The 16,090-nt window shown below is 45.8% G+C and overlaps 1 protein-coding gene across 4 annotated transcripts in view; it reads right to left on the bottom strand.

Moving 5' to 3' along the window:
* Positions 1 to 327: 327 nt before the first annotated feature.
* LOC119119681 (nuclear receptor coactivator 3-like) overlaps positions 328 to 16,090 on the bottom strand; it is a 35,653-nt gene continuing 19,890 nt past the window's right edge. For 3 of the 4 annotated variants that reach the window (XM_037246181.1, XM_037246182.1, XM_037246183.1), the window contains exons 2-22: positions 12,450 to 12,557; positions 11,665 to 11,825; positions 10,308 to 10,405; positions 10,054 to 10,228; positions 7,951 to 8,133; positions 7,757 to 7,843; positions 7,496 to 7,636; positions 7,228 to 7,375; positions 6,656 to 7,155; positions 5,483 to 6,573; positions 5,221 to 5,350; positions 4,934 to 5,092; positions 4,599 to 4,829; positions 4,426 to 4,525; positions 4,182 to 4,353; positions 3,602 to 3,928; positions 3,410 to 3,508; positions 2,960 to 3,188; positions 2,598 to 2,778; positions 2,322 to 2,523; positions 328 to 2,230 (exon numbers count right to left, since the gene is read on the bottom strand). In XM_037246181.1, coding sequence (XP_037102076.1) covers positions 2,219 to 2,230; positions 2,322 to 2,523; positions 2,598 to 2,778; positions 2,960 to 3,188; positions 3,410 to 3,508; positions 3,602 to 3,928; positions 4,182 to 4,353; positions 4,426 to 4,525; positions 4,599 to 4,829; positions 4,934 to 5,092; positions 5,221 to 5,350; positions 5,483 to 6,573; positions 6,656 to 7,155; positions 7,228 to 7,375; positions 7,496 to 7,636; positions 7,757 to 7,843; positions 7,951 to 8,133; positions 10,054 to 10,228; positions 10,308 to 10,405; positions 11,665 to 11,825; positions 12,450 to 12,541 — 4,518 coding nt within the window. In that variant the 5' untranslated portion in view covers positions 12,542 to 12,557 and the 3' untranslated portion in view covers positions 328 to 2,218. The remainder of the gene's footprint in view (positions 2,231 to 2,321; positions 2,524 to 2,597; positions 2,779 to 2,959; positions 3,189 to 3,409; positions 3,509 to 3,601; positions 3,929 to 4,181; positions 4,354 to 4,425; positions 4,526 to 4,598; positions 4,830 to 4,933; positions 5,093 to 5,220; positions 5,351 to 5,482; positions 6,574 to 6,655; positions 7,156 to 7,227; positions 7,376 to 7,495; positions 7,637 to 7,756; positions 7,844 to 7,950; positions 8,134 to 10,053; positions 10,229 to 10,307; positions 10,406 to 11,664; positions 11,826 to 12,449; positions 12,558 to 16,090) is intronic. The other variant, XM_037246184.1, reaches the window with a different exon arrangement.

Genomic DNA, 16,090 nt, shown 5'->3' with positions numbered 1-16,090 from the left:
ATATATGAAAGAAAGAACATTATTTCAAAGGGGAAAATTCACACATTAAAAGACTAACATGATATTTAACTGATTTGTTGTGCAGGGCTTTCATGATAAATCGAAATAGTTGACACATTTTGAGGCCTAGCGGACCAAATGGGCTCTTTGCACAAAATCTTTCACATTTAGCCGAAATTCCGTTATTCAACATGTTGTGCTTAGCCAAACTGAGCATCAAGGATGTAATGTACATCTTCCTCCAAATTACCAAAAAAGCAATTTAGAGAAGAGCTTTAGGATGCATCTATGGATATGAGAACAATGTTTGGCCATTTCCCTGTTTACCAAATGGCCATTTGTTGTCGAAAGATGCGTTCAATGGGGACTACCATGGAGGAATACACTCAAAGGAAACCGATGCCCAGGGTAAAAAAAAAAACGATACACATTTAAAAAAAAGTTTTGCATAAATACTGCAAAGCTACTTTGTGCTACTTAAATGCACAACTTTGGCAAACCTAAGTGTTATTTCAAGAGGTCAGAGTAATCGGTGGAATAATCGATTCTAAAATGTTTTGTTAGTGACACTACAATTTTCTACGGCTCATACTCTGTACGCTGTTTACTTAAGATGAATGAATAGACGGCTCGTGTAGTTGTTGGTCATGGATATGACATCACAGCGCTGTGTGCAAGGAGCCCATTGGCAAAATCCAGATTACCGCTAGCATTTCTAGCCCCTACACAATGATGAGGCAAAAACAACTCTTTTTGAATATATTTTAAATATAGCCCTGCAATTTTTTATTTTTTTTTACCTTTTATTTATTAGCACCTCTATATCAAAGCTTATACCCTAATAAAATAAAAATAATGATTTGAAAATTACAACAAAAAGTGCTTTTTGAGAGGATGCAAGTGCGGTCCGAAAGAAATTATACATGTACTGCTTTCAAAACAATTTCAGGACTTCTTTTTCCAACCAAGGGTTAAAGTCTTTCAAATAAAACATGACCTATGATGGAATAAGACAATTAAATATTAAGCCTTGCAATCTGTGCAAAAAAGTATGTGACCTACAAAAGCATATATACTATAATTATATACTTTATAGTACATTTGAAGAATATTTACAATTACTATTAACAGTTAAAGGATTTCCAACAAGACATTGTGTCTAATACTGCAGTACCGCCACTTTGAGGAACTGATGCTTCAACACAGACGAGAACCAGGAGGAAGGATTATTGCTAGAAATCTAGTTATCTTACAGTGTGAATTTACATACACATCAACTTGGCCACTTTTCAATTTCTGTATGTTCAAACAATGAAAATTTCAGGTAACCAAAATATCTTCAACTTTCTGATTTAAAAAAATTTCCTCTGGATTGATAAAACCTCCTCCTCTTGAATCTGTATAAATATACGTCAGTTGTGTTTTTAAAAGGATCTTTTGTTTTTTTTCCCCGCCCTCAATTTCTGGTCTTATCATAAATTGGTACACTGACGACAAAGTGTTGTAAAATCTGTGCTTGCTACCTTTCTACTGGTTCCCACTTAAGAGGGAGATTCTCAAGCCCATTTTCAAAATATCGCCCACCCACCCTCAAATGATCCAAACGTTCAAAAAAACTGGAAACACCTTCTGCTCTGGGTTCAAACTCGAGTAAAGGCCTCTGTCGTGCCACAATCCCGTTGATGCCGGCCGGCCTCTCCTTAAAGTGCAATCAGCCAACACGTAATTCAGTTGTACGCTAGCCCGCCGAGTCTCGGAGGATGAAAGAATGTGCTGCTTCTTTCCTGACATTCATCTGAGTGTCACAATCCGCCGGCTTGCTTCGGCTCTACAACCATCGTTACTGTCGGCACCTCCGTCGGAAGCGAGGGAACTTAAAGAACGGTACTGAGGAAAATGCAGTTACACGGTACATTCGACAAAGGAGGCTTTGGAGCTACACATGAACGAGCCATCCATCCAGCCATCCATGCCATGAGCTCATCGTGCCCACTGACACCGGCCAACAAGTGGAGCGTGTCTACATGAGCACCTGTTTGGACAGAAATATCAAACTGCACTCGGCGGGGTTTCGCAAAGTTATCTCAACGAGTGTGAGTGAGTGTGTGTGTCACAGTGTTTGTGAAATTTCCCCACGTCTGCCCTCCAAGCCAGAAATCCAAAGGCTTGTGACCCCAGTGGTGTGTTTCCCACACGTCAATATGTCCTCCCATGAAGCTCAGCAATATTTCTAGGTTGAGTAGAGGGGGGAAAAAAACAAAAACGGGGTCAGTTGTGCATTCAAATCATCATAAGAGAATCATTTTCATTTGTGCACCTACTTGATCTTGCCCCATCATGCGCCCCATCACCATTGGATTCATTCCCATCTGTCCTCCCATCTGACCCATGTGACCTGCTCCTCCACCAGACGCCATGCCACCGTTCATCATCATGCCCCCGTACTGGGCCGGATTTCCTTGCTGCCCAAACTGCTGCTGTCCCGGAGGCACTTGTTGGCCAAACGGCTGCGGAGGGTACGAACTGAAATGGGAGCAGACCAGATTTCAAGATTTGCACCGATGGCATCGGACAACCGTGCTGGTCATTTTGCGCACCTGTTGCGTCCCATGCCACCCTGTGACCAGCCCTTCATTTCCGCACTCTGATACACGGGACCGCCCTGTTGGTGTTGTTGCATCATGGCGTTTTGAGTCGCCATGCGGCCCGTCATCAGGGCGTTCGGAGGACTGCTGGCAACAGATGGGCCAAACGAGGGCTCTCCCTGCTGACTCATACCTGGAGAGGTACATTGAGAAAGAATTGCAAGAATAAATAAAGAAACAGCAGAAACACACGCACCACACTAACAACTACAAAACGACCTAAGGAAAATTGTCTCCTATTTAAAAAAAACCTGGTGCATTTCTGAGACTCACCACTAGGTAGCAGCATTGTTCTGCTGCACCAGTCAACTCACCGTAATTCCCTCCATAAGCAAATTGCTGCGGGCCAGGCTGACCCATGTTGGGTCCTCCCACACTACTGTCCATGCCGCCAGGGGCTGTGACATTAGGCGGGGGGCTGAATCCACCTGCAGCTGCCTGTTGCTGCTGCTGCATCAGCATCATCATGCGCTGCCTTCTCATCTGCATGGTCACCATCTCCCTGCTGCGCTGAGCCATCATCTGAGCATTCAGGAAGCCCTGCTGGCAGAACAACGGTCAGAGGAAAATCTCCTGTATCGAGTGCCAGTAAAAACGGGAAGCAATATGGATTTGAAAATTAATTGTCAATAGACGTGAATGTAAGTATGAATCTATATGGCCCGATATGACAACATTCAAATTAGAGTCCGGAGGTCTGAACAAAGCTTAGTGGCCTGTGGTTGACTGGTGACCATTGACAGTAAAGTTTCCTTTTTCTCTACCTGTCCAGGCATGCCCGCCTGCATAGCAGGCCTCATGCCGGGGTTGCCTCCAGGGTTCTCCATCTTCATGCCCATGGCCTGCCGTGTCTGATTCATGAACTGCAAAAGGTTTCCAATTGTATTAGACAATTGATAAATGTAAATATCAACAATGAAATGAATATAAAATGCTTGTCAAGATTTTACTCCTACCTGCTGTCCCTGCAGCCTTTGTTGCAACTGGAGCCTCATGGGTTTGTTAGCACTCATCATCCTGGGCCTCATCATATTGGCCCGGGGGTGCCCCATGTTCCCCATTCCACCCATGCCGGGGAAATTATTACTTTGGCCCATTTGTGACAGCATGGGTCCAAATGCGCCTTGCTGAGGTTGCCCCTGCATAGGATTCCCTCCATAGCCGGTCTGCATGGCGATGCTAGGGGGTCCGGGATAGCCTTGTCCATAAAGAGGTTTCTGGTCCAGAACCATGGAAGGTTCTTGTCCCGGAAAAGGCTCCAATGATTGTTCTGCTCCCTGCGTCTGCAGGAACAGACAGAAAAGGTATTCCAGCGAGCTGATCAAGCTTTTATTGATTCATTTGGTGTTCGTTAATACAGCAGAGTGGAGTCTCCCTGGGCTCATTTATCTCACTTCAGACAGAAACCTTAGAGTAAAAATGAAATATCTGAAATTAATCACAGTTGCGAGTCATGACAAGAAAGCTGCTTTTTTAACCTCGAGGGTTCTCCCTACCCCCAACTCAGAGACCGTTTCATCTCTTCCTGTGACCTACCTGACTGACAAGGTCCGGGATGCCGAGGGCCCTGTCTATCTCCTCAAGCGCGGTGCCATCTGTGTTGTTCAAAAGCGAATCCAGCTGGTCTAGGAGCGCCCGCTCGTCACTCTGACCCTCGCTGGTTGTGGGCGGTGCCAGAAGTTCATCTAAAGTGTTTGCAAACTGGCGTCTGTGGCAAATGCACACGCAGATTAAGTTTTGGGTCCTCGAGGACAAAATACAAACTGTGAGGTGGGTTCACCTGTTGCCTTCCATCCCCATTAGAGTGTCAGGCCACGAAGGATTGTGGTGGCCTTGCTGGTTGAAGGAACCCACACTCATCATCATGTCAGTGGAGCCTCCTTAACCACAACGCAAAGTTGTTTTTACAAATACGAATCGCAAGTGACAGTCAACGTGAACGCGACAACATACCCATATCCATGAGCTGCTGCTGTAGCATAGACCTGGAACCCGGGTTACTGGTAGAGCGGCTCACCATGGGACCTGTCATCATTCCTTTGCTACTGTTGTACTCCATGTTGGGACGCATCATGGAGGGGTGAACCGATGAACCCACTGGACTGGGACTGGAGCGGGATATAGACCAGTCTCCGGATGCCCCCATGGGAGACCTCTGGGTAGCCATAGCCCTATTGATTGGTCCTGATCATCAAAAATATGAGCACGAGAATCAGTCACGATGGAATTCATTTTAGAATTGCACATGAGATAAATCAGCAGATTTGAAAAATAAATCGTCTACACACCCATATTTCCTGGATAGCTGTCTGGGCTTCCCATCATATTCTCCTGCTTGACAATCATGGGGCGCCTTGCTCCTCCTCCAAGGCTTCCAGAAAGCTTCCCATCTACGGACAAGGTCCTCTGGAATGGCACTCGAGGCCCTGGTCCCAAACCTGGACTCTCTAAGTCAATAAAATATAAACATTCGTTCCATATGAGAATAATGACTTGAGCAACAGAAATTCTGATATCCTCTGTGATCACACCAATCGTGTGATGAAATGACTGACAAACAGATATCATTGCTTACCCTGAAGACTGTCATCAAGGCAACCCTGGGGTTTGCTGCTGTCAGTTGGCCCAGCGCCTCCTGCCTGATCCGGGTAAAAATCAGAGCCGGTCCCTCTAAGATCCCCCAGGATAGACTCAAGGTTGTGCAACTGGAAAAGAAAATGTAGTAAGAATTGAGTCGAGGTCCAAACAGATACTTGTTGATGAGGCAAACACAACAACAACAACAACAACAACAACAACAACAACAACAACAACAACAAAGCAGGGTTTGAACTTACGTCATCAGGTGGTTCTGACTTGATCTTGCTCTCATGATGTTCAGGAACATGGCCCGGGCCACCACGTGAAGGACCGCAAGCTGTCGCCAAGGGTCCCTTGCCTTCTAGCTCCTCCAGTTTGGGTTTGATGTCCACTGGCTCTTTGGAATCGTCCTTGTTGAGGAGATAGTGGAGAAGGGCATGGGTCTTCTCCTTCTTGGGGCTAAGCTGCTCCTGCTTCGGTTCAATGATTAAGCCGGAGCCGGTCCCAGACCCCGGAACTCCAGAACCTACTTCACTGCCCTCTTGGCCGCCTAGTACCACCTTGCCCGTCGCCTCCGCTGTGATCTTCGCTACTTCATCGGGTGTATTGCCATTCTGGAGTAGCTTGTGGAGAATCTTGTGCTTTTCTTGGAGTGATCCTGTGTAGCTGGCTGAAGCCGACACTGCCCCCAAGCCACTCGTTTGGTTTGAATTGGCATTAACAGAGGAGGAGGAGGACACCCCAGTGGCTGAGGGGCTAGTCATCCCCCCAGTTGGGTCTTTACTTTCGGAGGCTGCTGGAGTACTACTGTTGTTTGACGGTTGCGGAGCAGGAGGCACTGGAGGTCCACTTCCACCCATTGCGAGCTCCTCAGTTGGCGAAGTCAGCAGCTGCAGCAATTTCCGATGGCCCTTACTTTCCGGTACCCTTCGGTTTGGCTCCGACGTTACCGCAGGAGTCTCGCCTCCGCCATCTGCTAACTCTTTAGGTGTTGTAGCTGCCTGGCTGTCGGGTCTGTCTCCAGAACCTTCAGCCTGTGGATGCTGATGATGGTGCAAAGGGTGGGGATGCTCGGCAGTCCCAGGCCCTAAACCTCCTGCTGGGCTTTTGGGCCCATCCTGACTTGGTTTGGCCATTTGGTTTGGCTGAGAGGAAGAAGAGGAGTGGACACTTGGAGAGCTATCTGGTTTATGGACTGGCGAAGGAGACATCAGCGTGGAGGGAATGGAGTTCCCTACTCCTTCACTGATGGCTTGTAAGGCATTAAGGGAGCTGCTGGAGTAGGTTGTGGTGTTCCCACCGCCTCCTCCTCCACCGCTGCAAATGCCACCCATGGGAGAGTGCATGCCTGAAAGAAAACCGCAATATAATCAAGTGGGTGCATTAACAAATGTACCGGACGTCAGAATCTTTAACGAGAGCCGCCTCACCTCCAGGAGAAAACTGATTGGAGCCCATCTTTGGACTTCCTCGATTCCGGGGTGACATTAGGAGTCCTGACTGGGGAGCGCCCATCCGAGGGCTTCCTGAAGGGCTGTTCAAGCCACTTAGCCCAAAGCCTCCGCTACTCTGAAAGGGGGGCTGATGCTGGTGGTGCTGCTGCATGCCTTGGTTTGGGTTATTCATAGGACTCATCTGACTCATATGGCCCATCTGACCCATCTGCATCATGCGGTTACCCATGGCTCCACCCCCAGCCCCACTACTTCCTCCATATGCAGAGCAGCCACCCATCTGACCCATGTGGCCCATGTGGCCATGCTCGTTCATTCCGAAGCCCCGGTTCATGCCGCCCATGCCTCCCATCACCATCCCGCCACTTGGGTTCATGTTCATTTGGGCATTTGGGTTGGGGGCTCCCATGGGCTGCTGTCTCATGCTGTTGGGCATCATGTTGCCGGCCTGAGATGAGCGGTAACCATTGGGTTCTCTAATTGGAGAGAGAAAAGCAATCATGAGAAAAAACCTTTTTTTTGGGTAGTTTGTATTTCCAGTGTCTAACCTCTGAAGGAGATGAGTCGAGATGAAACCTTGCGGCTCGTTGCTCATTGGATGCCGGTACAATTTGCTCTTTGTCTGCGCTGTGACCGGCGTACCGTCTGACAGGGAGAAGCGATAAAGCGGTGTCTCGGCGTGGCCTTGCAGAAAAGCTGCACAGAAAAGCCGCATGTTAAGCCAATGGTACGATAACAAAAGCCGTCGTGATCGTTTGTTTGGATTTGAGATGAGCCTCGATACTGAGGATAGTAAGTGACTAGTGTGTAACGCACCCTCGTGATAGTGGCGTTTGTGGGACCAGGGTTGCCCGTCACTATGCTGGAGGAACATCTGAATGCAACGCCTCAATAAATCCTCCCAGCCTGGACGCACTGATGCTCGCAGAGAATTCTGGTCAATCTGGATTAGTTTACCTGCCAGGACGAGAAGAGAAAGGACAAAAGGAGGAAGAGAAAGCGTGAAAAGTGAGAGGGATCAGTCACACTTGAAGACATGGTCTTTTGTAAAACACACTGTGGAGAGAAGGTCCTCACCTGAAAGCTCATGCCTTGTATTGAAGCTCTCCGTTCTCTCCATAGCTGTAACCCGACGGGCCACGCAAATCATACATGACTGCAGATCTGGTGAAGGGAGAGAGGATTCAGTCATGTCTTATTGTAGGGTCGTCATCGTTTTTACGGTCAAAGGTGGCCGAAAAGAGGATTGCACGCAAAAGGTCATGCTTTACCTTCACCCTCCTCAATCATGGCCTTTGGCTGCGTAAGGGCAAAACATTGCATGGTCTCATAGCGTGGCCCTCCTGGTCCCTCCTCCATAGCGCCATGTGGGTGGCCAAATTTGACAAGCATTCGGCAATTGAAGGTGTGACTCTTCTGTCGGGCTGCCTCGTTTCCCCACGACACTCCATTTACTAAAAAAGGACAAAAATGTGAATTCTTCCCAACGCCCGGCATTGAATTAATGCATGTGTATTTTCATAGTTGTCAATCAAATGTCACAAAAACACTGGGAAAAGAGAGTGACCATATTAAAAAGTGCTTCCCCCCATTCAGATTGAGAAGCAGGTGTCTAGCCTGATGTTCGGATCTCGGCTAAATGGACCATGGGATTATTTTTGCTAAGGTGTCGATTTCCAATACCTCCCCCCTAAGTGTACTCTGTGGCGGCAGAAACCAGGTACACTGTCATCTATCCTCATTAGGGTCCTGACTCCTCATTACGCTCACAGACACCAACACACACACACACGTGTACATCCGTGGCACGGTAAGTCAGAGCAGGGGTCACCTTCAGAGGAGGAGGAAGACAAGAGGGAGGGAAACTTCACGGAGAAAACTGAAAGCATCTTGCAAGGTCTGTGTGAAGTCACAAGACCTTGAATTGTTGGCAGGATATATCTGTCTAGCAGGTGGCTCGGAGGAAATATGGACGGAAGATGTGTCAAGAGGGTAGATGGACAGAGCAAATGGAGCTGGGGAGTTTTTTTTTTTTTCATCTTGGCCAAGAAAGCCCAACACAGTCAAAGTGGATAAATAATGGCCGTCGAAAATTAAAAACCACCGGCTCAACACAAAAACACACACCACATTCCTGTTATTGAGTGTGGGAGTTTTTGTGTATTTAACTGTGGATGGCGTGGCCAGTGGTCATCCCGCAGGAATGTGCAGCGAGAGGTCATTTCATTCACGGCTCCGGAAGCCTAATGATGGTGGCGAGCAGCAGAGCGAGACACAACGAGGGGTGGGAGTGCAGACACAAGCATGTTGTAAAAATGGCCAAGTGTGAGATTCGGCTTATTAGAAAGTCTAGAGAGGTATAGGGAGAATGGGAAGATGAGACAAAGGCGGGAGGAATAGACAAGGGTGCAGGACAAAAAAAGGACCGGATCGGTTTTGCTTAAAAGTAACGCCGCTGTGCTAACTGAGTGGCAGGCTCAGTCAAACAAACATTCATCCGCCATTAACTTCACAGTGCGCACTCACGGGGTTCATCAAACACACCAACTAATATCGCTGTCAGCATGTAAATGTAAGGAAAGACACGTCAGCACATACAAATTCAATGAAGTAAGAGGAGCGTGCCGAGGTGCATTATTCAGTAGCAAGTGTTTTCCAGATGGCTGCCATGGGACCTGAATAAAGGCCTGTTTGACACTGTCTGGACCACTGAGTGTGACTGACGGCTGCGCCACACTGCCTGCTTCGCACTGAGTGGGTTGGCGCTTCCGTTCAGTCGCATGTGCGGTTGTGTCAGGTGTGTTGTGAGTTCTCTGAAAAGAAAAGACGCTTCCCAGGGGGTTCCCTCATTACGACGAGGAGCATAATCCATAACTGAGTGCCCGTGAAGTCGAGTAGGCGTATGCACTCGGGCAACTTGGGTTTTTTACCTTTGCACTGTTGATGACGTCAGGTTTTATTTCTGAGTAAAAATACAGCACCGTCACATATCTTACAATCAACTTATGAGTATTAAAGTATTGGGGTATCCCAAATATAGTGATAACGGAAGAACATATAATTAGTGATGCAAAAATGAAGCTTCAAATTTGCTTTATGAACCAATTGTTGTATTTTTTGACCAATCGAGGTGGCACCGTCGGTTTAAAGAAAGTGGTTTAAGAAACGAACAATCAATGTGCTTTCAGCCCAATGTTAAATAGAGAGTGCCATCTAGAGAAGTCAAAAGAAAATACAAGTGGTTCATAAACCTAATTTGAAGCTTCATTTCCCCATCACGACAAAAAATTAACCGCAACCAAGGACTTCGAGTGAGACCAGAGCTTTACTGGGACGACATGAGAGACATATGTGCGTGCAAGTTTGAATCTCACTGTTGGTCTTGGGCAGGTTTTTGTGGAACTCCTCCCTGTCTTCTTCGTGTAGAATGTTGTAGACGCTGGTATTGATGAGCTCGTCCTGCTTGTACTGCAGGTACTGTGTCACGTTGTCCGACACAAACACAATACTGCCCTCTCGGTTCACCACAAACAGGAAGCCATCCAAAGCCTGGTGGCGCAGTGACAGGGAGTCAACACTCCAATCGAAGGTTGAACTGACATTGAGTGAGGAAGCTAATAGGACTCACCTGCAGCAGAAGAGGCCCTAGGTGGTCTTTGTCAATGACACCCTGACCTGTTGAGGAAACGTCAGATTTCTGAACATCGTCGCTGATGGAAGCCTTTCCTGTAAGGGGAGACAATGAAATCGAGTTAAAACACATGGAAAAACCCACTGGCATTCTCCACGAAAAGCTAATCCAGCAGGGGGCAGTGTTTCTCAAGCATCAGTATCTTTTTTTTTTTTAAACGAATATATATTTATATATACAGGTAAAGGAGTGAGGCATATGAGGGGGCAGGTTTCTCTAAGGAGCCCATCAGGAAGAATCGAGGGCTGGGTGCATGTGCAGCAGGTAGTAGTCGTCCTCGTGCCTTTTATATTCAGTGTCAGACTCAGAGGAAGTGTCTGGTAGGTGGAGAGAGAGCGTGGGAGAGAGCTGGAGAGGCTCTGCAAGCCATAATGGTGCAGGGGCAGGAGCCCAGGCACCTGAAATAAGGGTGGGGTGTGTGTGTGTGGGGGGGGGGGGGGGGGGGGTGATGCTGGGAGAGGCAGCCAGAGAAACAGATGGCTGCAATAATAAATGATACCAGGGGAAAAATGCGCTTGCCGTTTGGTTTGTTGCAATAGTAGCCACTCGTTTGGATTCGGGGGGGGGTCAATAATACCATCGCAGCAGGCGAAACAACAAACTGCCTGAATTGGAGTACTGAAAAGTTAAGGCAGGAAAGGAGAGTAGAACGTGGAGAGAAACGCGAAAGATACTGTAAGCAAACAAGAGCGCGCAAATAAAAAGCTGCATAACAAGCATGTGAAAGTGAGACAGGGAGAAGTAGAACAGGTAGGAAGCGCGAGATGAGTCCAAAAGCCTCCGTCATGTCTGTCTCCACTTCCTGTAACTATGGCAACCTGTCAGCAGCCAGTCAGGGCCAGCTGTAGCCTCTTCCCCTTCCTGTCGAGGTGGCAGACTCCAACTGAGCCCCACCGAAACACAACAACCACCACCACTAATTTTCCCCTCTAATTAACCTTTAACTTGCTTCTAGCTGAGAGCCAAAAATATATATTTTTTTAAATAATAGTACCAAAACGGGAAATGCAGCTTTAACACAACTAATTATTTGGAACTTTGGCAGAATGGATGTGATTACCTGCAAAACGCTCAGATAAACGGTCTCTTATGTGGCCAACTAACAGCTGCCCCCCCCCCCACACACACACACATAAATGACAGGTTCACAAAAGCAAACAAACAGTTGACGCTATGAAATGAATTACTGATTCACCCCCTGCACCTGGGCTCTAAAGTGTGTCACGACGATGGTCGGCACTCTCCACGACACCTTATGTCACGCAACATCCAAACAATCAGTCCGTCTACTCACCCTGCTCTTTGATCTGTCGGATCTGCCGCACCGTCTCTTTGAGGATGGCGCATTTGTCCGGTTTGACATTGAAACTGTCGATGTCGCTGAGGTTAGCCGAGATCAGCTCAGCCAGCTCCTCGATGTACTTGCTTTCTTGCTCCCGCCGCTTCCTGTCACTCCTGCAGGTGGTAACGTTCAGGAGTTTAAAAGAATGCTGCGAGCAACGGTCCATCATGGCCTGTTTATTTGATGCGCTTCCAGTGTATACACTTGTATGTTTGAGATGTGCTTGTTTGCGTTTGTTCATAGTTTAGCTTAATAAGGGGCAAATGTTGTTTTCCTAAAAGCAGCATATCAATATAGTTAGAAGAACATCAATGCTAGCTGCCCGTGAAATCAACCTGGTTTTGAGCGGAATATTTTAATTTCCATTCATTTTAATGAGAAATAATTGCTTTGGTCTACAAATACTTCAGTCTCGGGAAGAAATTAAGTTCATGAACCAACACTACATTGTTATCCAAAGACAATATTTATTCCCGAGGCATTTCTTCCTTCTCCTTAAAATGATAGTTGAATTTTTCCACAGCCAAAGACCCATCAATAATTTAAGACAAATCATTTCATCATTTAGAGCCAAGAATGAAAAGCTGTCTTTGGAGTGGGGCTTTTCTTGACCAAGCAACTGTTACTGACAAACCAACCTATCATTTTACACCAAGACACTACTGACCAAGACAGTCTTTAAACCTCATTGAAAGAATCACATGATTTGTTGAATTTTGCTGATGCGTCACACTCACCCGAGACCAGGTGTGTCGCAAGTGGAGAGTTTGCGTTTCCGGTTTTCTGAGATCAGAGTTTCCATGGAGTTCTCCCCCAAACTGCTCATCATGAACACATATCAGCACCTGCATCAAGGCAGAAATAACATTAATAATACAGTCGAGGACTTTGTGAATAGCGAATCCTCCTTTTGAACTTCAACATGGGGCCGGTTGTAAATTGTAATTATCAGGACAAAATATGCTCATATCACGCATCTCATAATCAGCTGGCGGGGGATGACAAACACAAACACGTCTGCCCGGCCGGCCTCTTTGGCAGAGAGAACAAACAGGAGATAGAATAGAATAGATCTTTATTGTCATTGTCACACATGTACAACGAAATTTAAAAAGTGCCAACCGATCAGTGCATAAAATAAAAAATAAATAGAATAAAAAAATACAAGCTAAGTTTATTTATTTGTGTATTTGTGTGCGGGACTGTGGATGTGGAAGTTCATCAGCTCATATGGCGCTGTGTCTCACACTCACACTCACAGACACATACAGGATTAGCAGTGTCTCTGATGAAAAGCCACGCTGCACAACTAACCCCGTTAGACAGCCGTCTGTCTCCCACAATGCATTACGTTTCGTCTCCAGGAAGTGAGCTGATAGAGGTTGTTGGGAGGCGAAGCAGATGGAAAAAAAGGAGGAGGAGGAGGAGGAGGAGGGACGGAATGGACGATATAAGGGAGGGAGGGAGAAGCCACCGCTGTGACTTGAGCTCTGATTGGTCACTTTCTTTGCCACAGTGACAGCGACAGGCACTGGGGAGTGGTAGGAGGAAGAGGGAGAGTGAACACAACTACAGGAGGAGACAGAAAAAAGAAATACCAAGGAGAAAAAGGGGGCGGGGGTAGACGGGCATGTCAAACAAACAGGTGAGAGGAGAAGAAGAGAAGATCCAGGCATCCTCGTAAGTGGCAGCGAGTGGCCTGAAAGCTACCAGTAACCCTCTTAACCTTCACAGCCACAGCGGCGTTTTCATTTCATTGATTACATGGTTATCCTCTGACTGGAGGAGCGTCTCTGCTGCATAGCAATCCGGACCAATGGCAGCGGGGAAACACAAAATGTTTTGTTTAATTCTCTGAATAACAGAAAAGTCTGAGTTGAGTAGTGAACAATTGGATTATTAGGTGGATTTAGTTCCGTTGGTGGTGCTAATTAAAACAATTATTGGCCAACTCAGGCATGTCTCCGAGTCCAGGTGAAACTTTGGTGTTTATCCACAAGGCAACAGGAAGGAATTCATACCAATCTTCCTCTAACCATTTCCAGATTCTCATGCTGAATTTCATTTCTGCTTTTACGATTTTTTGCTCTCTTGTGCATCTCCTCCCATCTGTCCGTCTTTCCACGCCTCACCACCCTGCTGCTTACCATAAGACAATCGGCACACTTGCTGCTGAGGAGGTAGAAAAGGCAGAGGTACAAATTCAGGGTTGGACAAGAAGTCTCGTCGCCGCCCCTCGATCCCCATCCCCGACTGCTAACCCTGTTGATGTAGCTCTCCAAAAGGGAGTTGCTCTAATTGTGGAGTGAATGAAACAGCCCCGGAGAATGGTTGATTAGGAGACTGCTGAATGCCTGGGGGATATGGGTCACCTCCAGCCTGGCGTGGGCCGCCCGCTTTTTCCAGTGCAGGGATAAAGTCAATTACACGCCACAGGCAGTGGGACCTGGTGGCAGAGAGGCAGCATGGCCATGCTGGGCACAATGCAGCCGCAGCGGGGTGGGGCAGTGGGGCGAAGATGCCGAGTAAAGGAAATACGAGATGCTGATTTAAAGAAGCCAAGCTAAGACGCCAGCGCTTGACTGAAATTTGCCCGGCTCCAAAAATGCGCAAGAATTCTCAATAGAAGCATGTTGTGGATGCCAATAATGAGGAATTGCTAACACAATTGTGATAATTTACTTGTAAACCAGTTCTATCAAAACGAGAGAGGACAGCAGAGGAATACCATCCGTGAGAGTTGGGGAAGGAGTGTCAGTGGTTGTTAGGCAGCTTGTGGCTTGTTCGGAGGAGCAGATCTGATGTCTTATAGGCTTAGCCATCACGCAATTAACGTCACAGATTGACACAGTGGAAAATGCAACACGTAGGTGGGCAGCACTTTTGAGGGCCCGTCCGATAAGCTCGCCTTCACACTGCTTGAGACTTGATCGGGTACAAACGTCTGGTCTGAATTAAGGATGTTTGATTTCACTTTTTTTCCAGACCAATATCGGTGGAGACCAGGCACTGGTTCCACGAGTAATTTTGATCCTTAAAATTTCCCCCAAAAACATTTTTTAAAGACAGGGCTATAGTATATGCCAATAAAGCAATTTTCTATTTTTCTAATTTCTAGTTCCTGGATTCTCACCCATCCCTAGTCTGAACTGTTACAGTTGCAATGACAGCTGTCTAATACATTTTTATACACATTTGGAAAAAAAAATAAAAGTAAAGTAGCAATAATTAGTGAATAGTGTGACGTTAGCCATGTATGAGTAAACCCAACCTTTGGTGGCAAATTTAAAGCCCAGGCTGGAATTTCCTGTTTTCACTCTTTTTGTGGTAAAAGGATAAAACGATCATACCAGTCATTCTTTCGTAATCTCAGTTGACACAGGCACAAGGTCCCATTGGCCATACACAGACCAGCGTCGCACCCGGGAAGCAGGAGTGGTAAAATGCCAGAATATTTAGAATTCCAGCATTTAAAGCAAATATGAATTCCAAAATGGTACGAGAGTTTTTGTAGCGATTGCACGCACTAAATCGGACACTAAAATGATCACACATTATTCATTTCAAGTGTCGATTTCTGTTAGCGTTCAGCATAAGCTAGCACGGCTCAACTTCTTTAATGTCTATCCATGTCTTCTTTAGCAGGTCATGTAAAGCGCACCTAAAGTTTGTATTGTGTACTCGAAAACTATGATCAAAAGTTTTACGATAATAATATTCTCTATAATAAATACAATATAGATATAGAATAGAAATTTATAGAGATAGAATATAATAAATATTCTCTATAATAAAAATCTGAGATAGCTCAAATGAATTTGGAACTATCATTTATATACAGTACAAATGATTTTGTCATCAGATGGAATTGTTTATAGACAAATAGCTGACTAATCACATTAAAGAGAAGAAAACTATGAGTTATGTAATGCATGTTACCTATTTAGAATAATTTGCTGGAACGTCATCATATTTAATTATCATAATTTTTAAAAAAAGAATTACTAAAATCATATAAGAGTTGATGTCATCATACAATAAAACCTACAGTAAAATCTATTATATTTTAAAAAAATCATATTCATAAAATCACATTAAAAAAAAAAATAATAATAATATTTTATAAAAAAGAATCACTAGGGTTTATGTCGTCATACAATAAAACCTACAGTAAAATCTAGCATGCTAACACATTTGACAGTTTTCCTTTAAAAATAACTACTGATTATGTTTTTGTTTTAAAACGGAGAAGTGATGTTGTACAGCATGTTAACTAACTGGTCAATTATTGTTCGGCACAGCCATCTTTTGAAAAACATGTCACTTCCTGATCACTTCACTCGCTCAAAATTAACCCCCGCCGTACTCGTTGCGTACA

This window comes from Syngnathus acus, chromosome 2, assembly GCF_901709675.1.
Source record: "Syngnathus acus chromosome 2, fSynAcu1.2, whole genome shotgun sequence".
NCBI lineage: Eukaryota > Metazoa > Chordata > Actinopteri > Syngnathiformes > Syngnathidae > Syngnathus > Syngnathus acus.
Note: the sequence above shows the minus strand (reverse complement) of the source record. Positions and strands in the feature narration are given on the sequence as shown.